The sequence below is a fragment of the Brassica napus genome, chromosome C2 (assembly GCF_020379485.1).
Source record: "Brassica napus cultivar Da-Ae chromosome C2, Da-Ae, whole genome shotgun sequence".
Classification (NCBI taxonomy): domain Eukaryota; kingdom Viridiplantae; phylum Streptophyta; class Magnoliopsida; order Brassicales; family Brassicaceae; genus Brassica; species Brassica napus.
In genome coordinates, this window is record NC_063445.1 from 58,105,986 (window position 1) to 58,130,670 (window position 24,685).

The 24,685-nt window shown below is 34.4% G+C and overlaps 4 protein-coding genes across 4 annotated transcripts; 1 reads left to right on the forward strand and 3 right to left on the reverse strand.

Moving 5' to 3' along the window:
- Window positions 1–832: 832 nt before the first annotated feature.
- LOC125581622 (CASP-like protein 4A2) lies at window positions 833–3,190 on the reverse strand. The gene is made up of 3 exons (XM_048747380.1): window positions 2,600–3,190; window positions 1,305–1,440; window positions 833–1,239 (listed from the first exon to the last, which is right to left on the reverse strand). Exons 1-3 carry the CDS (start codon window positions 3,115–3,117, stop codon window positions 1,045–1,047), a joined length of 849 nt encoding a protein of 282 aa, XP_048603337.1. The 5' UTR covers window positions 3,118–3,190; the 3' UTR covers window positions 833–1,044.
- A 17-nt stretch (window positions 3,191–3,207) lies between these two features.
- LOC125581623 (bidirectional sugar transporter SWEET5-like) lies at window positions 3,208–6,164 on the reverse strand. Its single transcript, XM_048747381.1, has 6 exons — window positions 5,801–6,164; window positions 5,670–5,706; window positions 5,359–5,575; window positions 4,912–5,073; window positions 4,712–4,831; window positions 3,208–4,612 (listed from the first exon to the last, which is right to left on the reverse strand). Exons 1-6 carry the CDS (start codon window positions 5,841–5,843, stop codon window positions 4,469–4,471), a joined length of 723 nt encoding a protein of 240 aa, XP_048603338.1. The 5' UTR covers window positions 5,844–6,164; the 3' UTR covers window positions 3,208–4,468.
- A 6,238-nt stretch (window positions 6,165–12,402) lies between these two features.
- On the reverse strand, window positions 12,403–14,617 carry LOC125581624 (bidirectional sugar transporter SWEET5-like). The gene is made up of 6 exons (XM_048747382.1): window positions 14,063–14,617; window positions 13,929–13,965; window positions 13,583–13,799; window positions 13,127–13,288; window positions 12,918–13,037; window positions 12,403–12,817 (listed from the first exon to the last, which is right to left on the reverse strand). The coding sequence occupies exons 1-6, from the start codon at window positions 14,103–14,105 to the stop codon at window positions 12,674–12,676; spliced, it is 723 nt and encodes a 240-aa protein (XP_048603339.1). The 5' UTR covers window positions 14,106–14,617; the 3' UTR covers window positions 12,403–12,673.
- Window positions 14,618–18,708: 4,091 nt separating this feature from the next.
- On the forward strand, window positions 18,709–19,508 carry LOC106405403. Its single transcript, XM_013845965.3, has one exon. The coding sequence runs from the start codon at window positions 18,770–18,772 to the stop codon at window positions 19,253–19,255; it is 486 nt and encodes a 161-aa protein (XP_013701419.2). The 5' UTR covers window positions 18,709–18,769; the 3' UTR covers window positions 19,256–19,508.
- The last annotated feature ends 5,177 nt before the right edge of the window (window positions 19,509–24,685 follow it).

Consider the following 24,685-nt stretch of genomic DNA (forward strand, 5'->3'; position numbering starts at 1 on the left):
AGTTGCAGTATAGAATCATATAATATACATTAATTTAATTTGTGTTTGAAATAGAGTTTATTAGTTGGCGGTGGTGCATCTGTTGATACTGCACTACCTTTAGCTTGTTCAGCCTCGTGAACAAGTTTCACGATCTCATCTTTCTCTAAGACCATAGCTTGAATTTTATCTGTTTATCAGCCTTGTTGTGTTCCTCATCGCTATCGCCATGATTCTTGACTTCCTTTTCTTCGGTTTCTCCTATTTTTCTCAATGAAAGTCAGGTTTGATTTTCTTACTCCTAGATAGTGCTTAAAAGTCTAAAATGTTTCTTGTGGAATCGCGAATCACCCCCTAGTGGCAAAAGGATGTTCAGCTAATTTAGGCATTCTAATCACAGCCGTCGAAATTACTAGCTGCTATAACGAGACTTAATGGATTTTCATATTTTTCCAATTTTCTATCTTTTAGATTTTTGGTTTTGTGGAATAATGAATCTATTAAGCTCATCCACCGAGTCCCAACTTGCCACAATTTATAACTACTTCAAGTCCTTTTCTGCTTTGAGAGAAAGTGCGTTCTCTTACGCTAAAAGCATAAATACCATTGAGTAATGTTTATCAATCTCAAAAGATATTAATGTGTATATTCTCATAATGTAATACAGTGTTATAAATACACACAAATAACAAATAAATTCACAATCCTTCCATTTTAAAAAACGAAAACCAAAGTTTCTAGCTAGTTTCATTGCTCGATGTGAATGAAAAGTGGGAACCTGCTAGTTTGATCACTCAACTAATAGATATCCAAAGCTGTTTTGACAAGAGCCACCTACCTTGATTTAATAATAGGTATTAAAAGAAAGCAAGTCAAACCTTGATCCACAAGTCAGCTCAGTCATTTGATTGCTTGCCTTAAAAATATTATTGAGATTTTTTTATCACACAAAGGGTAGCAAGAATCATTACCATGCTGGTTTCTAAGCTATAAGAGAGACTGTACAAAGACAAAAGAGTCATATCTGGTCTCAGACTCTCAGGCAACACACAAAAGAGGATATAACTAAGAGGAAGCATGAGTGAATAGCCTGTAAGAAGAAATCAAAGCGCTGACCGCAAACGCCCCAAACGCTACAAAAGAAACCGCGATGGACGTGGTTGCCATTTGAGTAAACTCATCTTTGCCCCAATTAGATATCCAATCATCAACTCGAGTAGCAGCACATGAAGAAGCCGACATCAGAAGATATGCAAGAAACTAAAAGCTCATTAGAATCAATATGCTTAGATTACAAATGCAAAACGTTAAAAGGCGCCACTCACTTGATCCATGAAGAAGACGAAGATGTTATGAAATCCACAGTTTAACATGTAATTCTCTTTCGCGATGTAGCAAGCAGCGTCACAAACTTCAAATGCAGAGTATACGAATGCTATAACGTTCACAAACAAAGAATACCTGCAAAAGTTCGTGTTGTCAGCATGGTCTACCCTAAGATTTCAAAAACTTTAAACAACTTTAGTAAAGATTTCAAAATCCTTTTTAAATAATTGAGGAATATATATATTAACTCTAAAAATTTGGGGACTCAAATCAATCTATCAGTTAGTCATGTGGGTTCGGTTACTTTGAGTTTTTCGGATTGGTTAATTCGGTTCAACCGAAATCTTCGTAATTAAATTGAAACAAAAAATTTTGGTTCAGTTCGGTTTTTGGTTAGTTCGATTTCAAAATTTTGTACCAAATTTTTTGAATTCAGTTAAATTTTGGTTTAAATAGGTTTAAAATTTAAAAAAATGATTAAAATAGGTTATTTCGGTTCAGATTTTTGTTAGTTTTTGGGGTGGGCAAAAAAACCGGATCCGAATTATGGAACCAAACAGACCCGAAAAAACCGAAACCGAACAAACCAAATTTATGAATTACCCAATCATTGGATACTGAAATTTTATATCCGAATAACCAGAATCGAACCCGTACCGAACCGATAACCGAATAATACCCATATAGAACCAGATGAAAAACCCTTATACACTTACCTTATACATATATCTTTATGGTTTATATTTTATACACTTGCCATTTTTTATTGATCAACACTTATCTTATAGGTGAAGCTTGTATTGTTTGGATGTTTTATGCTCACAATTTGAATTTTGGTTTCTGAATGAGGAAATTGTTTGAATGTTATTCCAGTATTGGATTTATTTATTTGCAAGTACATCAGATTAATTTTGGGTAATATGGTTACAAAGTAACCATTTAGAACCGAACCCGATTGGAACTTTTTTGGTTCTAATATGGTTACCAAACTTTAGGAACCGAAAGAACCGAGAACTGAAAGAACCGACCCGAACCAAACCGAAGAACCAAACGCCCACCCCTACTTTGGTTGGTTATTATGGGTTTCGATTTTTTTTATAAACAAATTGAACGAACCAATTGAAAACTGATTTTTTAATTGCCTAATCGAATTGAACATCCTAACCGAACTAAACCGAACTCTTTGGTTCGTTCTTGCCTAGTTTCACTCGGTTCCCAGGACAGGCTTTGGTTGTTAGTTTCAATTTTCAACTCTAAACCCTAAAAAAAGTAAAGAAGAAGAGAGTGACGTGACCTGTACTCTTTGTAGTGATCATAGGAGTCACCGCTCCACCCTTTAGTTTTATCAGCCGCCATGATCGAAAACGATACCACGCACAAAACTACTTCGCTCACTCTAAACCCTAGCGCCGCCATAGCCACCGATCCATCTCTTCTCGCTCTGTTCGCCGTCGTAGCCGCCGCAGATTCTCCAGCCTTCCTCGCCGTAGTCTGCGGACCTTCCTCTCTCACCCAGCGGTTGAGCACCACCATAGACGACGGAGACTTATCGGAAGAAGAGTTCGTCGGAGCCGCTGCTCTCGCATTTCTCTGATACCGCGGCGGCGGCGGATACTGAGGCGGAGGCGGCGGAAGAGGCGGGAACTTGCCGTTGGGGTACTCGAGTTTGAAAGGAGAAGCCTCGGGGGAGACGTAACGGCTCTCCGGCGGTGGATCTCCGGCGTCTGAGAGAGGGGAGTGGAATCGAAGAGGAGAGAGTGGCGATTCGATGTAGCTCTGTGGTTCTGAGTTCGATGAGGTGGTTCGCTTCATGGTGGAGGAGATCGCCAGTTCGATTCTCCGGCGACGAGCTTTTGTGTGTGTTTGTGCAGTGAGAAAGTGTGAGAAAAAGAAACTTTTTTCTAATTTATTTTCGCGGCAATGGAAAAAGAGGAAAGGTGAGCGGGACCCACTTTCTTATTTCTTCGTGGAGAATTAAACGCCTCAGTGATCCACTGTGACGCTTCTACTAGTGCACCTGCTGCACCTAGATATTGTTAACCAATAGTGATTCACCGCGTGTCACAATGGATAATCAGTGTGCACTCAGATGTTACTTATGACGCAATCATAAGATGTGTTAGCTGATTTTATTTGCTCTTTTTACTATCCATAAAGATTCCATATTGCTAAAGTAATATACCAGCTTACTAAATAAAATACACGCATGCGATATGCATTTTTCAGTTCTGTTAGATTTTCTTACTAATCACGAATTTTTAGTCAATACATGTAATAGCATAAAAGGGTATTTCATTAAAGTAGAGCGTCATTGATCTCTATCAATTATTTTTGTTTTCAGTCTTGTCAAATATTTTGTAGTTTTTTGAGCATTCCCATTTGAATCAAATGTCTTCTCTCTTTAAAGTAACAAAAAAGTAAAATATTAAAAGCATTGTTTTGCCTTTTGCTCTTTGTTTAAAGCACAAAGCGATCCACCCACTCCTGCTTATTTTTTCTCTTTTGTTTTTTAATTTATGTCATTACCATATGAATTTTCAAAATCCATCGTCACAACTCTTTCTTTTTTTCATCTTACAAGCATTTCTTTTTGTTGGGAATAATCGGTTGCAAAATTAAAGTTGTTCTTGAATCAGTTTAAACCAGATGGAAGCGATGATTTAGCAGCCTGATAAGCTCTCTTGTGTAAGGCAAGAGCCAGCAGTTTCGGTCACAGGCTCCTAATATACTAGACTTGGTGAGTAAATACACTATTTGATTTCAGGTTCAAGGATCCTTAACCGGCCAGAACCACAACAAAACCTAAGACAAGAGAACCTCTGTTACTCTGATCTTAAACATCAAACCGTAATCGACGAGTTTTTTTCTCCAAAAGTGTTATAAAATAATCTAATAATGTAACAAAATTACATAAGATTCACAACTTCGTCAAAGTTATAATCATTTCAAATTTCAACAAAAAAAAAATGAAACCCCTTTCTTTCTTCGTACTCAAGAAACTTTTAACTTCAAGGGTGGTTCCTCTTCTTCATTATTTTTGTATTTTCGGTGGCATTTCTTCCGATACTAAACCTAACGATGAAGCTGGTCTTACTAAACCTAACGATGAAGCTTCTTGTAAAACAGAAGAAAAATGGAAAAGTTCAATCCGTAGCTGAAATTATCAAGCTTGGGAAAGCTCGATTTCAGCATTCAAATTGCTCTTTTCTTTATCTTCATCATCGTCGCTCCAGTTAGTTGTTTTATAGTAAAGTGCGTATAATATAAATTGTATTGTTCCTGATAGGCATCCAAGAGCATTTGGGATCTGTTTTCATGAAAAAAATCAACACATCACCGCTTTTTAGTAAATAAAAAAGATATATCGACTGAGTTGAACATCAAAAAGGTGAAAATGGAAGCTTACCAAAATATAGAGGTCAAATTTTAGACATGCATAAACAATCCAAATAGCTCCATTCATGAAGTTGGCTAATGACAAGAAGAACGGCATGTACTTCACGCTCTTTGTCTTTATTACAAGTGCCTGTTCCACATTAATGAAACACATTAGTTCACAAGAAATCAAGAAATAAAAACAACGATAGAGAAAGAAGAATAGCATACCATGACGGTTAAAGGAGAAGCATACATGATAATATTGAAAATAATGCATAAGATCCCAACAAGCATAGATCTCTGTTTTGTTGTATGCAAAAAATACAATGTGCAGAAGACCACCACAGCCATGAATATCACCTCAATCACCATAGCTATTGTGATCCTTTTCTGTTATATAAAAATAAAATTTCATCAAATACGGATTCAGAAACCATCTTTCTAGAGATTTTTCATAGCTACAATTAAAATCGCTCCTGGACATAGCCGAATGAATCATTCGATTTGACTCCAAATTTTTAAAAACTTTTATATATGTTGACCTTCAAATTATCAAAAAAATTTATTAAGATTACCTAAAAATATATATAGCCGCATATATCTCAGTTTCGGCCAAGGTTACAAAAAAATGTATTATTGTGCATGCATGTTCATATTGGGGGTTTAGATACTTACGCGGACAGGCGAGGTAGCAAAGATGAAGAAGATGACGACATACACGAGTTCCATGACAAGACCAGCCCCATTAATGGTGATGACGAGGAGACTATCAGGTTGGACAAAAGGAAGTCCGTAAAAGGTCCACATCATGCAGTTTAAAACTGTAGCTACGTATGGATCTGGCTTAAACTCTGATACCGATTTCATCTTACATATCTTCACCATCGTTGGTCTGCATAATTGAACATATATACATACATTATTGCGTGCATTAATTTAACATCTTTTGACAAAAACAGAACATATAAAATGTTAATTTATCTTACATTGGAGCAGAAAACAAGCCGAAGGCGATCACGTTTCCTTAACATAGCCAACAATGAATTCATTGATTAGCAACGTTTTTGTTTTATTGATTGACATAATTTGTATGTTTGGTTAAATTTTGAGGACTTACCGATGATTCCGACGATCGTCCGGGCAGTGTTGGTGTCCGTCATGTTGCTATGTATCTCGCCAAATTCTTGTCTTTTTATAAATTTTCTCAAAGATCTTATCGAAATCTATAGAAAAAGAATATTAAATTTACTAATTTGATTTTTCTTTCTTCTTTATGTAAATATATTTCTTTAGAGTCTTGTCATTCTTGTTTCTGATATTTGATAGGTTAGGTTTGATTGATGAAACAACTCCTTTTTTGCCTTTTCCTAGTATTTGGATTATTTTTGGTTTACGTTTTATCAACAACAGAAAATTTTTGGAGTTTAATAGCAAAGTTCGTGAATCAGTAGAATCTGGGTAGACTAACAAAATGCGTAACACGTGTTTAATATATGAACCAGGAAAACCGTTGACTCCGCTCATACCTCATGCATGAGAAACATCCGGCTCTTCGTTCACATTCATATATATACTCTTTTCGGTCAACAAAAACAAAATATCCTTTCTCAACTTTCCAATCATATTAACAGCATGATTTACAGTTAAAGCTAAAATTTCATTCCAAGCCTTTTGTCTCTTTTTATATTTATAAATTATTTAAAATTTGAAAAGATAATAGTACACTCGAAAATCTCATTGTTGGTTGGTTCGATGATTTTCCTTTTATGTGGATTGGATTTTCAAAACCTATAGTCGATCATAAAACTATGCTGCTTCCAAACTCTTGTTTTTCCTTTACGTAATCTCCCAACAGAATTATAACAAAGAAAAAAGGAAAAGTCATTTAGTTCAACAAAAAAATGTAAAAAAAGGAAAGTCATAAACCTAGTGGTAATACGTTTTGTTTTCATTTCATATATATATATTGTATTCTCCTCGTTTAAGATCCACAGATGACAAACCTGACACCATGAAGAGCCAACAGAAGAAGAGCTCACTATCTCCAAAACTACAACATCACAGCCAGATCTCAACCATAGAAAAGAAATATAGTATCCACATCCCTTTTGATCTAACCTAGGAGATACTCTCGAGACTCCCGGTGATGTCATTTGTGAATTGTGAAGTTCCATTGTGTATCAAAGCAATGGTCATCTCTTATCACGAACTCGATCATATACTTGGTCTTTGGCTACACGCCTACTTGTCATCTTCGACCGTTGGACGCTGGACGCTTGAATCTTCGGTAATCTCTTTGTCTAGTTACCCTCTAAGCACAAACAAAGAATCAGTATCTGCGGAACAAGACGGTCACCGGGTCACGCATTAGTCCGTGGGATAGAATATTGCAATATTATGTATCAATATATCCGCGGATTAATCTGTCGTTTAACAAGATCAAGTCAGTTTTTAATACACAACACTTCAACGAGACAACCCCTTGTATTACCAAAGATCAAATTAGAGATACTCGCAAGCTTTATGGACGAGTTCTTTGGTTATGATCCCGTTGAGAATCAATACAAAGTGTTTTGCAAGATTAGAGCGTCACAAACCTTTGAAGAATCTTATCAAGATTTCACATTGGGAGATCCAAAGAAACAGTGGAGGATTATTCGAGGCTTTGGGACATTGTTATCTCCAACAATGACCACTAGGGTATGCATCAACTTTGACCTGAATAACGTGACGAATTATTAACAGAGGTATAAAAACATACGGTAGAACCTCAATAAATTAATAATCGTTATAAATTAATAAACATTGTCGGTTCCAACTTGAATTGTTACAAAATTTAACACAAATCGATAAAATGATAAGATAATATTTTTTAAAGAAAATTCTAAGTAAATATATGATCTCATTAAAATTATAAATTAATAATTTATATATACACATATTTTATATAAGTAAGAACCTATTATTATATTATTTGTTTTATATTCACAATGAAATTATTTTTATATTTTCTTAACACTTAGTACATTTTTGATGAGATCTAGTACTATTATATCTAAAACCTCATTTAAGTTCTATGCAATATATATTATATACACCAAATAATATAATAAAATTAATATAAATATCAAATTTCAAAAATAATAATTAACATATACACTAAAATCAAATATTTTTCTTATTTTAGAATAAATATATCTTAAAATAAGAAATCTAAATAATAAAACTTTTGTAAATTAATATCTTAATAAATTAATAAAATTTTAAAGTCGCAACATTATTAATTTATAGAGGTTTCACGGTAATTTATAAGGTAACATGTTCATGGATCTTTTGGATCTCTGGTTTGCTTTTGAGTAATCCGACTTCTGATCTTTCTTACCTAGTTTCATGTTGGCCTTTTCCACTTTTTTTTGGACCTCATGAAACTATTATAGGCTTATAGTTTTGCCAGGCTAATGTAAACAAAACTGTTCCTTTTGGTATAAATTCCCAATTTTATCAACAAAAGAAAAAGTAAAAGATTAAAAGCATTGTTTTTTTTTTTTGGTAAAATGTTAATATTATACCATTTTCAGTTTTTCACAATGTTGAAACAACTTATTACACAGAAAGAAAACAACAACAACACAACTCAAAAAGAAAACACAAGAGCCAACAATAGTAGAACACCTCAAGGTGGTCGGTAGGAGGTGAAATAAAGAAGTAGGAGCGATGGGCCGTCTGAAGGAGTAGCTGGAAATGATAACAGCCGGTCACGGAGAAGCCTGTCCACAGCCAGATGGGTTTGTCTTGAGCTAGTTGACACAGAAGTGAAGATTCGAGCATTCCTCTCTTTCCAAATAAGGTAGATGATCGACTGGAAAATGAGCTTAAGAAGGGTTACTTCCTTACGGCTAATGCGATTGGAAGAGGAGACTATCCAAGCAGCTGCAGCGTGAAGATCCAATGGTGAATTCGGCAAGATCTGCGAGGCAAACCCCAACCAGAGAGAAGAGGAGTAGCTGCACTCAAAAAACAAATGGTGGTGTGTTTCCAACGCAGAGGAGCACAACACACACTCACCTGCCACATTCATACCCCATATGCGAAGTCTATCCTTAGTGGGAAGCCGACGCAGTAGAGCCATCCAAGCCATGAAAGTATTTCTAGGAATATTTTCCTTGAACCATATTACCTTGTGCCAGAACACAGTAGGAGAAGGCATTCGCAGGAATTGCCAAGTGACCTTGGAGGAGAAAGATGGACCAAATGAGTCTGCAGACTTGCGCCACAGAAACCTATCGGGACCTTTTACGGTTGTCGGAGGGTCAATTGCTGTAATGGCTATTTGAATAGCTTGCATCGCCTCAGACCTAGCAGCAGGTAAAATCCATGAGCCATTATTTGCTGCATCCCTTACAAACGCACTCTGCCTGATCTGCAAGTTCCTTGGACCAGTTTCACCTGCGACGCAGAACAATGGTCCCAACTGCGTCCAGTAGTCGAACCAGAAGCTTGCCACTTCCCCATTTCCAACGATGCATCTCATTAAATCAGATAACATTGGCCTGAGCTGCAACATACTTTTAATAGTGGCAGAAACGCGAGCAGATTCTGTCATCTGCCAAAAGCCATTACGGTGGAAGATGTGGTTTTTCAACCATCTCGTCCAAAGAGATCCCGGTTCAGAAAAATATGCCCATACCCGCTTGAGACGAAATACAGTCTCGAACTCTTCCAAATGCCTAAGACCCAGGCCTCCCTCAGATTTTGGAGTACAAATATCTGACCACGCAACTCGGGATCCTCGTGCAGATGTCGTGTCATTCTTCCATAGGAAAGCTGCGCATAATGAATCAACCTTTGCATAGAACGCTTTTGGCAAGACAAAAACAGCGCTCCAGAAGTTTACCATTCCATATATTACTGAAGCCACAAGCCGGATCTTGCCAGCAAAGGAGAGATACTTCACTGTCCATGAGTGCATCTTACCAGTGATTTTGTCTAGGAGCGGCTGCAAGGTACCGAGATTAAGCCTGCCAGGCTTCAGAGGGAGTCCAAGGTAACGTGTTGGGAAGATGCCTTGCTTGAACCTAGCAACATTACTTAAGGCAGCTGCATCAGTGTCATTGTACCCACCAAAGAAGATTTCTGATTTTGCAGGGTTCATCTCCAAACCTGAGATTGTTTTAAACTCCGCCATAACCGAGGATATTGCAGCCAGGGAATCAGCAGACCCATCAGAAAAGACCAGCAGATCGTCAGCGAACAACAGATGGGTAACTAAGGGGTCCTCACACTTCGGGTGCATCTTAATCCGGCCCTCTACAGCAGATTTTTCAAGGATTTTGGACAAAGCTTCCATTGCCATAATAAACAGGTAAGGAGAGATGCAGTCCCCTTGTCTAAGACCTTTTTCTCCTTTAAAGAAACCAGCCAGCTCTCCATTGATTGACATTGAGAACCTCGGGGAAGTGATACATTCTTTGACCCATTCCCTAAACACAGGCGGGAAGTATTGTGCCTCCAATAATTTTAATAAGAAATCCCAACAGATAGTGTCGAATGCTTTCCGAAGATCAACTTTAAGCATCGAGCTCTTTGCACAAGAAGCTTTTTCATAGTTCCTGATCAGCTCAGATGATAACAGGACATTTTCTCCTAAGCTTCGACCTTTGAGGAACACAGACTGATTAGGACTAATGCAGTCTTGAAGGAGTGGCTTCAATCGATTAGCAATAATCTTTGCTATGATCTTGTAAGCAATGTTGCAGCAACTAATGGGTCTGAATTCACCTAGCTTGCAAGCCTGATCTGTCTTGGGAATTAGGACAATGGCAGTGTTGTTTAGGTCCTTAAGAAGCCTCCCATTCCTGAAAAATTCCTGAACCGCAGCCACAAAATCACTTCCCATTACCGACCAAGATGACCTGAGGAACTCAGCAGAGTAGCCATCCGGTCCCGGACTCTTACTAAGAGGCATAGCAAAGACTGTCTTGGTGATCTCCTCGCTGGTAACATCCTTTGTTAGCTCGAGTTTTTGAGCATCAGAGCATCTAAAGGGCATCAAATCTCGGAGATGATCCAGTGTTGCAGGTGACTGCTGTAACTCTGCGGTTCCAAGTATATCTTTAAAGTACTCAGCAGCGTGATCCTTAATACCATCAGCCGTATTAATCATACGATCGTCAGCGTCCCGGAGATAGTGAATGTGGTTTTTGCTGGCTCTCTCAATTACTGATTTATGGTAGAAGGAGGTGTCTCTGTCTCCAAGGTGATGCCACTGAACCCTGGACTTCTGGCGGTAGAATTTTTCCTCTGCTTTGACTAGCACTTGCAGCTTGCCTCTTTCCTCATGTTCCAATCTCGCAGTTTCCATATCAGGCGATGATAGTAGCTGCCGCTGAGCAAGTGCAACCTGAGAAGCCTGCTCTTTCACTCGCATTGAAATGCCACTGTAGTGTCTAGTGTTTAATCTCCTAAGAGCCGGTTTCAGGAGCTTTAGAGATCTAGCAAGCTTGAACTGCAAGGACCCTTGGATAGTATCAAAGCTCCACGCATCCTTTACCGTATCAAGGAAGTCCGGATGGTCTATGGTATGGTGGAAAAACTTGAATGGTTTAGGAGCACGTCTGGTCTGAGACGGCATTTTCACCAAACACGGGGCGTGATCTGATTGTTCCGGCTCAAGGAATTCGCAGAAAGAGTCTGGAAAGGAGTGAGCCCAGTGATGGTTAAACAAAGCGTGATCAATCTTCTTAGAAACTGGGTTTGCCTCTTGATTATTCCACCAAGAGTAAGTAAGGCCGTTAGATTGTGCCTCAAACAACTCAGCTTCCTGCAAAGCCAAGTTAAAATCATCCATTCCATCTGTATCAACTTCGCCATTTAGGTGTTGAGAGTTTTGGTCTGATCTCAGTATCTGATTGAAATCACCTAATACAGCCCACGGAAATCTCGATGCTGGTGTAGTTGTATTGATAGATGCCAACTCATCCCACAGTTGCTGCCTTTCTTCCACTTGATTAAATCCATAAACGAAGCTGACCGTGAGGGAGAGGTTTTGCGACAAAATAAACACTCTGCAGGTAACCATTTGAGGTGTTGCCTGATATATCGTCACCAAGACACTAGGGTGCCAAACAACAATGATCCTAGCCGTAGATTGACCATCTGAGTTAGCAAAAAACTTCCATCCTGGAGGAAGAGCTCCTAAAATCCGAGAAGAGTTATTGTTTTTGCCTCTTGCTCTATGTTTTAAGCACAAAGCAATCCACCCACTCCTATTTATTTTCTCTCTTTTTTTTTTCTCTTTTTTTTTATGTCATTACCATATATGAATCTTTCAAAATCCATCGTCACAACTCTTTCTTTTTTCATCTTACAAGCATTCTTTTTGTTTGGAATAAACGATCTCAAAAGTCGTTCTTGAATCAGTTTAAACAAGATTGAAGCGATAATTTTTAGCAGCCAGATAAGCTCTCTGTGTAGTAGAAGGCCAGAGCCAGCAGTTTCGGTCACTGGCTCCTAAAATACTAGCTAGACCTGGTGAGCAAATATGATTTTTGATTTCAGGTTCAAGGATCCTTAACCGGACAAAACCAAAACAAACCTAAAACAAGAGGACCTCTGTTTATTTATTAATCTGTTTTTTTTTTTTGATAAAATTTGTATTTATTACTCTGATCTTAAACATAAAACCATAATGGACAAGTTTTTTTTCAAAAAACTACGTTATAAGATAATCTAATAATGTAACAAAAATTACAAAAGATTCAACTTGTCAAAGTTATAATCATTTCAATTTTCAACCAAAAAGAAAATGAAACCCCTTTCTTTCTTCGTACTCAAGAATTAACGTTTAACTTCAAGGGTTCCTCTTCTTCATTTTTTTTTTGTATTTTCGTTGGCATTTCTTCTGATACTAACCTGGTCTCACCACTCGATGATGGTACTTCTTGTAAAACAGAAGAAAAAAATGGGAAAATGCAATCCGTAGCTGCAATTATCAAGCTTGGGAATGCTCGATTTCAGCATTTGAATTGCTATTTTCGTTATCTTCATCATCGTCTTTCCAGTTAGTTGTTTTGTAGTAAATTGCGTATAATATTAATTGTATTATTCCTGATAGGCATCCAAGAACATTTGGGATCTGTTTTGATGAAACAAATCAACATATCACCGCTTTTTAGTAAATACTAAACGATATATCGATTGGGTTGAACATTAAAGAGGTGAAAATGGAAGTTTACCAAAATATAGAGGTCAAATTTAAGACATGAATAAACGATCCAAATGGCTCCGTTCATGAAGTTGGCTAAAGACAGGGAGAACGGCATGTACTTCACGCTCTTTGTCTTTATCACTTGTGCCTGTTCCACATTTAATGAAACACATTAGTTCACAAGACAACAAGAAAAAAAAAACAATGATATAGAAATGAGAAAGAAGAATAGCATACCATGGCGGTTAAAGGAGCCGCATACATGATAACATTGAAAATAATGCATAAGATCCCAACTAGCATAGATCTCTGTTTTGTTGTATGCAAAAAATACAATGTGCAGAAGACCACCACAGCCATGAATAGCACCTCAATCACGATAGCTATTGTGATCTTTTTCTGTTATTTAAAATAAAGTTTCATCAAATACGCATTTCAGAAACCATATTTCTAGAGATTTTTCATAGCTACAATTAAAATCGATTCTGGATACAGCCGGGTGAATCATTCGATTTGACTCAAAATTTTTAAAAACTTTTATATATGTATGACCTTCAAATTATGAAAAAAATTTTATTAAGATTAACCTAAGAATATTTATAGCCTCATATATCTCAGATTCGGCCATGGTTACAAAAAAGAAGAAATGTATTATTGTGCATGTATATTCATATTGGGGGTTTAGATACTTACGCGGACAGGCGAGGTAGCAAAGGTGAAGAAGATGATGACATACACGAGTTCCATGGCAAGACCAACTCCATTATTGGTGATGACGAGGATATTATCAGGTGTAACAAAAGGAAGTCCGTAAAAGGCCCACATCATGCAGTTTATAACTGTAGCTATATATGGATCTGGCTTAAACTCTGCCACCGATTTCATCTTACATATCTTCACCATCGTCGGTCTGCATAATTGAACAAATATACATACATTATATCGTATGCATTAATTTAACATCATTTTTTTTTGTAACTGTAATTTAATTTAACATCATTTGACAACAACAGAACATATAATATATTATGTATCTTACATTGGAGCGGAGTACAAGCCGAAGGCGATCACGTTTCCTTAACATAACCAAAAAAAAAAGAATTCATTGATTAGCAACGTTTTGTTTTGTTGATGGACATAATTTGTATGTTTGGTTAAATTTTGAGGACTTACCGATGGCTCCGACGATCGTCCGAGCAGTTTTGATGTCCGTCATGTTGCTATGTACCTCGACGAATTCTTGTCAGTTTATAAACTTTCTCAAATAATATTAGATTAATTAATTCGATTCTTCTTTCTTCTTTATATATATATAAATATATTTCTTTAGAATCTTGTCACTCTTGTTTCTGGTATGTGATAGGTTAGGTTTGATTTATGAAACAACTTCTTTTTTTGCTTTTTCCTAGTATTTGGATTATTTTTGGTTTACGTTTTATCAACAACAGTAAAATTTGGAGTTTAATAGCAAAGTTTGTGAGTCAGTAGAAGCTGGGTAGACTGACAAATGCGTAACACGTGTTTAGTATATGAACAAGGAAAGCCGTTGACTGCGCTCGTACCCCATGCCTGAGAAACATCCGGCTCATCGTTCACATTCGCAACTTCTTATTACTCTCATTCTTTTTTTCTCAAGCATAAATACATATTGTCAATAAAGATAGTATTTAATTCCAAGCATATATATATGTAAGACCATTATCTCGTATAGGTCTTTTAAAATTTTGTCACAAAAATAGAAAGAAAATGACCAAAATAATTTCTTTTAATTTTCAAAATTTTAATATTTATTTTTTACTTTTTAAAAATTTGAAACTTTATACTCAAAACTCTACCGCTTAACTCTAAACTCTAAGTCTAGATTAGTTAACCATAGGATATAAATGTATTTTTAACTTTTAAATATTTTTTTTTGGTTATTTCCTCTTTAAAATTATTTTTGTGACAAAAACTTAAAAAAAATATCTTAAAAACTTTTTCATTTATATATATATATATATACTCTTTTCAGTCAACAAAAATAAAATATGCTTTCTCAACTTTCCAATCGTTAAATGCACTAATTTCTGTTAAAGCTAAAATTTCATTCCAAGCCTTTTGTTTTTATATTTAAAATTTATTTCAAAATTTGAAAAGATAATATTACACTCGATTACTCGAAAATCTCTTGTTTGCTGGTTCAATGATTATCATTTTCTGTGGATTGAGTTTTCAGTGTCTAAAACTTATAGTCGATCATAAAACTATACTGTTTGCAAACTCTTGTTTATCCTTTACGTATTAAAATTTCCAACAGAATTATAACAAAGAAAAAATGAAAAGTCATGTAGTTCAACAAAATTTTGTTAAAAAGGAAACTCATAAACCTAGTGGTAATCGTCTTATTTCTCTTCGTATATATGCATGTTGTATTGACATATTGTCCTCGTTTAAGATCCCCAAAATACAAACCTGACACCATGAAGAGCCAAGAGAAGAAGAACACTATCTCCAAAACGACAACATGACAGCCAGATCTCCACCATAGAAAAGAATTCAGACGTTATCTACATCCCTTTCGATCTAACCGAGGAGATACTCTCGAAACTCCCGGTGAAGTCACTTGCGAGGTTCCAATGTGTATCGAAGCTATGGTCATCTCTTATCACCAACTCCATCATGAGTTGGGCTTTGGCTAAGCCACGTCTACTAGTCATCTTCGACCGTCGGATGTTTGCATCTTCGGTTATATCTCTTTCTAGTTACCCTCTAAGCACATACGAAGAATCAGTACCCGCGGAACAAGACGGTCACGCATTAGTCAGTGTATTAAATTGCAATATTATGTATCAATATATCCGCGGATTAATCTGTTGTTTAACAAGCTCAAGTCAGTTTTTAATATACAACACTACAACGAGAGAATCCCTTTTATTACCAAAGATCGAATCAGAGATACCCGCAAGCTTTATGGACGGATTCTTCGGTTATGATCCCGTTGAGAATCAATACAAAGTGTTTTGCATGATTAGAGCTCGAGCGTCACAAACCTTTGAAGAGTCGTATAAAGTTTTCACATTGGGAGATCCAAAGAAACAGTGGAGGATTATTCAAGGCTTTGAAACATTCTTATCTCCAACAATGACCACTAGGGTATGCATCAACGGAAAAATCTACTTCAGAGCTAGTGTAGGAAGGTATGGTAACATTCCAAAACCTAATGATTCTCAGAATATGTTGTTGAGCTTCGACGTTAGGTCAGAGAGATTTTATCACGCAGAGCTACCGGATCAGTCTAGGAGTTTGACTTTGGTAAACTACAAAGGGATGTTTGATCTCGGGAAGATCATGCCGAGAAACAAGAATGGTGTAAGATTGTATTGTTCATGTCTTCTCCTATATTAAAGAGTTTAATTAGGATATAGCACTCGTATCGCTGGCGTCACTCCTAATGGTGAGATTATGATAATGCCGAAGAGATTGGATCGTGCTAAACCATTATACGCAGAGTATTATGATCCGAAGCAAAAAAAGACTACAAAGAGTTGAACTGGAAAGCACCTTCAAGGGACCAAAAATGGATGTTCATATCTTTAGCTTCCCGGGGCATGTGTAGAATGCATGTCTTTGTTGGACCTTACTTATACGCATTAATCGAAACATCAGTATATTACTTTGAATCTTCTATAATAACATACCGATTTTGATTTAGTTGAATTTTAGCTTTGGTTATTATGCATCTATATATTCTTTTTTTTTTTGACAAAGGGCTTTTTACACTATATATTCTTTTTGGTAAACATCTAACAACAGCATTTATTTTTTGCGCACAAATTAATATACATGGTCATATCTAACTACCAAGTAACCAAACCAATTTATATTTTTTAAATTCTAAAGAGTACGTACAAATATCTCGTAATACTCGAATTTTTATTATAGAACTTCCTCTACAGCAAAGAAATATTTTAGCATATGTTATTATCACTCTGGCTTTGTAACTTCACAAACTAATTACTATTGTGGCCATATGGGTTTAAATCATATCAGAGTCTGTAGCTTTAGTGTCTCTGTTCACAAGTGAATACACTATCTCTGTTTTAGACTTTTAGGTATATATCCTCCTTAAACATTGTATCATAGTTTAAGTTTTCTTTATTCTATTGGGTTGTATTTTAGACATATTTCTGTTTTCTAACATGTTATGATTTTTATTATATAGTCATCAGAACCATAAGAGCATTTGGAGCTTGATGATTGGATGGAAGGTTGAATTAACTTGCGGTTCATTGCTTGATGTCAAAATCACATACTATCATTAGTATTCGTATCTTTTATGAACATCCATATGAATATTCTTTTTTGTAGGACCCGTTTATTTTTTCTCCATTGTTCGTCGCAATGACGAGGAAGAAAAAAAAATGCTTCTATCTCAAAATATTGTCAGAAAATCCGAAAACAAGAAAAAGTGTATACAAATTCAATAATTGAGGCTGGCCAAAAAAAAAAAATCAATGATTGAGGACTATATGGTGCCATGTCTTTTCCTAACTCCTAAGAGCATCTCCAGTATATTACTCCATATTTTACTTCAAAATGGTGCAACACTAAAATAGAGTAAAGTTTTACTCCAATGTATTACTCCATTTTATACACCAAAAAATAATATATTTTATTAATAATAGTTAATAATACCTTATACTTGTAAAAATTTACTAATTAACCCCAAATATTTTATGTTTACAAAAATTCCTTAAAATATAATTTATTTAAATTAAACATTTATTATTAAAAAGTACAAGAAATCATAAAATAAAATAAAAGACAATATATAAGTTGGTTTAATAATGGCACTAGAATATTTTTTCTCACAAATGATCAACTAATACATTTCGTAGTGAAACATAAGCTTATTTATCTTTGATATTCTTAAATCGAACAAAAAAATTTTGAAAGGACATTTTCATCTTCTGCAATTTTGGTATCTAGAGGTGTAGCTTTTCTTCCAAGTTCAGTTAGTGTAGTGAATTCACGTTCATCCTCAATTATCATGTTATGTAAAATTATACATGTAGTCATGATGTCATGTAACATATTTTTTTTCTAAAACCGAACATGTCTTTTCACAATAGCGAAACACAACGGTAGATCATTTTATGTTATATTTATTTTATATTATTATTATTTTTTAATTATAGTATATATTTTTATGTAAAATTATTAAATAATGGAATATCTTGTTTATTTATGTTATTGTATCATTTTAAAGTATTAGTTAAGTGAAAAATAAAAACATTAAAAATTTAAAGGACCATTTCACAAATAAAAAAAATTCAACACCAAAATGGAGTAATTGGTAAGATTACTCAATGAATGGAGTAACCCTAGCAATTACTCCATTTTAAAGTTGAAAATGAAGTAGGATTGGAGAAGATTTTACTCCAAAATGATGTTTGGAGTAGAAAATGGAGTAGGGTTGGAGATGTTCTAAGGTGCACTAGTTGTATTAGTTGCAACTTATAAGTACGTTTTTTTTAATTAGTTGTTATATGACTGTTTAATTATATTTTAAAATTTTGAAATTCATATAACCTTAATAATACCAAACAGAGTACAAATTAAAAATCTGAATTTATTTATTTTTGAAATTATTGGCAGACATGATTCAGGGATTGGTAGCACACACTTGTTTAATTTAATTGAGAAACAATCGTTGACTTCATAAATACAAACAAAATACTGCAATAACATTATACCAAAATTCGATGATTTCTATGAAAAATTATATATTAATATAAGAACTGTTTTTTTTTTTAAATGTTAGAAGTATATATATGCTGCCAATACGTTAGTTTCCACCACTATTGACCCAAAACGCTTCTCTCTCTAAGTTTCGGGGACATGGAGGTAGTTCATTCTGACCCGGCCCATGATCCGGAAACCCGATACGATCCACGCTGCTGCTCCTGCTTCCCCAGCTTCCGATCGAGAAGCTCAACCGCCCTGGGATACTCCTCCTGGGGACGAATCCGCACCGCCGACGATAACAACAATCACGGCCCCGACGAGCCGCGGTGGTGGAAACGCGCGGCTCTGAAGGTCCGAGAGTGGTCGGAGATCGCGGCCGGTCCGCGGTGGAAGACGTTCATCCGGCGGTTCAACCGCGATCCGCGGCGGGGACGCGACTGGGACGCGGGGGAGAAGTTTCAGTACGATCCGTTGAGCTACGCTCTGAACTTCGACGACGACGACGAGGACGAGTACGTCGGGTTGGGAGGATTCAGAAGCTTCTCGACGCGATACGCTGCCGTTCCGGTGCAGTCAGGGAAGGCTCCGGCGGTTTCTCCGTCTGCGTTGACGCCGCGTAAGGAGATAACGGAGAGTTAGTGGGCGCGTGTGGCAAACGCGTATGCGCGTGGTGGAAAAGCTGTCAAAATGGTTGACTGTTTACGTTTTTTTGTTTCCTTTTTATTTTGTGATAATTAAGAATACGATCAACTCTCAATTATTTATTTATTATCATTGATTTTTTTGTTTTGTTTTAAGACGTTTTCTGGCGATATAATGATGTAAATTAGCTGTACAGCATATGTGGAGAAGTAATGTTTAAGTTAATTATATGATTAGTTGCTTGGCATGATTTGTTCATTTTAATATTCTACGTTAGCTTTTTGATTCCTCTTTCAAATCTCTTTATAATTCGAAAAATCAGTGACAGTTGGTTTTGTAAGTCTATTAACTTTACAGGATTGGTTGATCATAGATTTCCATCGTGTTTATTAAATAAATTGACAATAATTCGCAGCCGGGTTCGTCTTCGTCTGTTTTTGAACTAATGTTACATATACTAGGTGTTTTGTCCGCACATTCAGACATAATCATCTTACGAATACTTATTATTCTACGTTTTATTAGTTTAAAATCAGTATTAGAAAACTCTAATTGGTGAACATGGTGAAGGAAAAAAATTATGGTGAATTTTTTGTTTATCATAATTTATACTATTAGTTAAGTTGAAATTTTAGTCAAATTATTGAAAGGTAGATCTCACTTTTTCCTTCTAAATTCTCCATGGAGGAATGAATTTATAAGAAAAAATTTCACTATGCAATTTTGATAAGGAACAAACTGAACTAAAATTCGTTTTTTTTTCCAATTCTTCAAATGAAATTTTATTTTTTATTTTATTCATTTTTTTCATTCTTCTAGTGGTCACTAACTCAAGCTATAGTGTTTCACGGATTAAACTTAAACTCATTTAAAGTAAAAGTAAGAAAAATTATTTTGAACTCAGTCACAAGTTAAATTATTATTTATGGTTTTAAATAGTTGAATCAAACATCAAATTATTTATATATGTCAAATAACATTCACCAAACTATGTAGTTATTATTGTATTAAAAGTTTTAAAACACTCATATATTAAAAATAGTTTAGAAAATATCTTTATATAAATATTTTTGTTTAACTAATATTTAATTATAAACTGTTTTATATCTTAGTTTTTTAACTTTTTAATAAAAAAATATTGTTTTCAGATAGCAGCACAATATATATAAGAATTATCTTAATTTATAAATATATTTCACAATTTTATTATATTAGTTTATAATTAATTATTTAATATAACATATAAATTTAATATTATTAAAATATAATGTGTGTTTTATTATATATAAAATTCATTACGGGTTTTGTGAAAATTAATAAACACTCAGTTAAAAACTAATAATAAATCAATGACATATATAAAAGCTTAAACCCTAATAAAATATGACAAATAAGAAAATAAGAGTTTTAATATAACATATAGATTTAAATATTATTAAATCGAAATTCGTTTTTAATTATATATAAAATTCATTACAGATATTTTTTAAATTAATAAATTAGTGATTCGGCTAAAAATTATTAATAAATCAATGACTCAGCTAAAACCTAACAAAAACATGACAAATAAACAATATTGACTAAAATCATGGAAAATATGACAAATAAGCAAAATCAAAATAATCATATATCTAATTACATATTTTATTATATTATTTAAATTAATAAATTATGGACTCAACTAAAAACTATTAATAAATTAATAAATTAATGACTCAGCTTAACCCTAATTAAAACATGACAAATAAACAAAATTACCTAAAATCATGAAAATCATGACAAATAAGCTAGATCACTTCATAAATAATAGTATAGATATACATTATGATATAAGTATATAAATACGAAAAGAGCTCCCGTACATATATAAACCTAAAACGACTAGAAAAATTATAAAATGTTCAACTTAAAATATTTTTGATAGCTGTAGATTTCAAAGTATTTATCAAATAGCAAGTTCAATAGTAATAGATTTATTATATTTTTACAAATAATGATAATAATAAATTCATCATTTTAATATAAATATCTAAAATATATCAATGTTTTTAAAATAAAATTAATTTTTATTAGTTATTTTATTTTGATTTGATTATTGAGAATATAAGTCTAATTAAGATAAATAATAGAGTAATCTTTTCAACTAAAAAATGGTAAATTTTTTATAAGTATAAGATTTTATTTGCAATTATTAATAAAACAAAAATGAAATCATTTAAGAAATATTATTTTTGGAGTAGAAAATGGAGTAATACATTGGAGTAAAATCTTTCTCCATTTTGGTGTTGCACCATTTTGGAGTAAAAAATGAGGTAATACATTGCTCTAAGCCCTAAATTTCCTCTACGTTGGTTTGATAGGCGCATAGGGTAAACTCGCAACGAACGAGGTTCAGGATCCTAGTCTGTGGCGGCATTGATCCCTACTTCTTGAGAGGTAAACTTAGGAATACAATCTTAATCATCCTTTGATTCGACTATTTTCATTATTCTAAGCTTATCTTGATAGGTATAGTTCTGAAAGTGTATCATTACATTGTCGTCTTATTTACAGTGTAGTTTAACAAATGCATTAATGTTCTAATTAATTAGATCAGCAATATTGTTTCAGAATTTGGATTTCATTTCTACCAGTTTCTTGAAACTATATTCATCAAAACAAAAATCCATCGACTTCTCTATCTGGTTCGTGGTGGGTTTTTCAACAGTTACATACTTAAAAGGGCGAGCAGCTCAAGACAATGGTGCATGATGGCAACAAGCAATATGGATGGACCAATCTTGAGCCTAAGTACACTTCAACAGCTCGTGAGTTGTATAGGCATCTTCTTGCTGAAGAGCGGTGTGCCATTTAATTAGTTTGATAGTGTAGTGTTGATTAAAACTTGACCCTTGTGGACAGTGGTATCTCTGCGATGGACACTTGTTTATTTGGGAATCCTCTTAATATCCATGATCTTCGTAAGGATGTGACAGATCTGATGCAGAACTTACATGGCAAAGAGGCTAAAGCCATCCCTTGGGACACTCGAAAAGAATGGGTCGACATTATCTGTGGCCGAGTAAGTTGTACCACACTCGAATCTCTCCCAGGTTTTGGAGCTTTCCAATTTTTCTGATAAACATCATTTTTGGTTGTTTTTTTTTTCCAACAGATCTTAACAGTTACACATCGGGTTACTATGGAAGGGGATCTTCGAGATCAAGTTGCTAAGCTGAAAAATGATGCGTGGGACTTGCTCTACCAAGTTATAGATGAGAAAGTAAAAGTGATCAAGCGTGATTAAGAACTTTAAGTGTAGTATTGTAACATCCATCTCATCCTCTTTCGAGAGTGGTGTGCCATTTAGTTTGATAGTGTCTAGTGTTCATTAAAACCTGACCCTTTTGAGAATTGTGTTACGTGAAACGTAACGATTCTGGTCAAAAGCAAATGATCTCAAGAAAATTAGAGAATATTCATAGAATTAAAGAACTGAGTACAAGGTTCAGAGACGTTCATGGCGTCTCCTTTCTCTCTTTAACCACTAAAACCCCGATACCCCCTTTCCAAAACCCTACAGCTCATATATAGATAAAGCATAAAGTTAAAGTAACTAAACCATGGTTACTCTTTATTAAACTAGAGTTATTTCTTCTTATCCTCTCTTAACCGATGCTCACACGTATCAAATTGCTTCTTGTAAAACTCAGCATGTAGTTCATAAGTGTAAAAGCATTTAAGTTGTTAAATGTATGTTTGTCTTCATCTCTATTTACTTATTCCTTGATATTTGATCTATGCTAAGGCATTGGTTCCAATTCTATCAATCACTTGACCACAAGACTTGCATTCTCATAAACTGGGAAAAAAAAATCATAATCATGTGTCATATAGCCAGAGGCAACTGAAATAGTCTTTTGGAACAAATCTCAAACCTGTGCTCGATAGTACATTACGGGCAGTTCTGATTCAATACAAGTTTGATGGTCAACTATAGACAATCAAATGCGGCCCGCTACACGTTTTAACTTCAAATCAAATGTTTCTTTAGTGACGTTTTTTTTTTGGGGCAAACACACAAACATTCATTCATAATAAAGAGTTTACACCCCATTAGAGGGGGTTGAGTTCAGCAATGACAAGGCTGACTTTACAACAGAGTCAGCCAGCCCATTACTCAAACGTGGAACAAACGAAAAGGAGACTACATCAAAAGAAGAACTGAAATGATAAATGTCGAACAAAATTCCGAACAAAGCTGGCAATGATCCTCCTTCTTTCAATAATTTCAGAGTCTGACAGTATCATCAGAGATTTAATGTTCAACGAGGCGGTATACATAACCGCCGAACGGATTTAATGTTCAACGAGGCGGCATACATAACCGCCGAACAAAGCTGGCAATGATCCTCCTTCCTTTAGTGACGTTATCCTTACTTACCAGCAGGACATATTAATTTAAAATTTAGCATAAAACTTTAGTTACTATTTACGTTTAGTAATACGACTTTGTTCTGAATCATATGATATCTAAAATCGCATGATTAAGTACATGTATTTTCAATATAAAAATGTTTATGTATATTACTCCATATGTATTATTTTAAGAGGTGTTTAAGGTTTTTTGCACAAATATTAAAAAAATACAAATATTTATGTAATTGGCTTTGGTTACATAAAATAACATTAAATAAAACTAATTCAACCAATTAAAAAAATAGAAATATTTTATAATTGGTCAAAATTTTTAAATAACATTAAATTTCATCTAAAATTGTGAGAACATCATTTATTTTGAAACAAAATCAAAATCATTAAACATCAATTAAATTGATACGGAGGGAGTACATTTTATTATAGTCTAATGATAATTAGTTCCTACCATTTTTTCCATGTTTTTATCATTTGATTGTATTACTAGACATCTACTTCTTATTTAAATTGTAGATCTTAATTTGGAAGTGTTGGGTGGGGATAACTTGTAAAATAATACACTTTTAGACTATAGAGCAGGGCCGTCTTTTTGCACGTGCAAGTGGAGCGGTCGAACAGGGTCCAAAATTTTAGAGGGCCCATAATTTTTTATATTTTAGTAATAGTATAAATATAAAATCATATATTTATAAAAAAATTACATAGCTATATGTAAATTTAATTTTCGTTTTTATTAATTACAAATTTTATTTTGTTAACATAACCAACAAAAAGGCAATAAGTTAGGAAGTAATTAGCATTTATATCAATTATAAATTTTGGAAAGTAAAAAAAATAGCTGTTGGTGTTTGTTTTAATATACAATGTAAGTTTAGAAAGTTAATATTCTAATTTGATTATGTTTAGGAAAATATTATTAATTAGTGATTATAAATATGGATAGAAATATATAATTTTTTCACCAAGTTTACCTTCAGTTGATGAGATCTCAACAAGTTTACCTTCAGTTGT

Coding starts and splice junctions, on each gene's coding strand:
- LOC125581622 (XM_048747380.1), bottom strand. CDS start 3,117: ATGAAGCGAACCACCTCATCGAACTCAGAACCACAGAGCTACATCGAA. Junction 1,441..2,599: donor GATCACTACAAAGAGTACAG/GTCACGTCACTC, acceptor GAACTTTTGCAG/GTATTCTTTGTTTGTGAACG. Junction 1,240..1,304: donor TCGTCTTCTTCATGGATCAA/GTGAGTGGCGCC, acceptor ATGAGCTTTTAG/TTTCTTGCATATCTTCTGAT.
- LOC125581624 (XM_048747382.1), bottom strand. CDS start 14,105: ATGACGGACATCAAAACTGCTCGGACGATCGTCGGAGCCATCG. Junction 13,289..13,582: donor TTGCTACCTCGCCTGTCCGC/GTAAGTATCTAA, acceptor TTTAAATAACAG/AAAAAGATCACAATAGCTAT. Junction 13,038..13,126: donor CGGCTCCTTTAACCGCCATG/GTATGCTATTCT, acceptor AATGTGGAACAG/GCACAAGTGATAAAGACAAA.
- LOC125581623 (XM_048747381.1), bottom strand. CDS start 5,843: ATGACGGACACCAACACTGCCCGGACGATCGTCGGAATCATCG. Junction 5,074..5,358: donor TTGCTACCTCGCCTGTCCGC/GTAAGTATCTAA, acceptor TTTATATAACAG/AAAAGGATCACAATAGCTAT. Junction 4,832..4,911: donor CTTCTCCTTTAACCGTCATG/GTATGCTATTCT, acceptor AATGTGGAACAG/GCACTTGTAATAAAGACAAA.
- LOC106405403 (XM_013845965.3), top strand. CDS start 18,770: ATGGAGGTAGTTCATTCTGACCCGGCCCATGATCCGGAAACCCGATAC.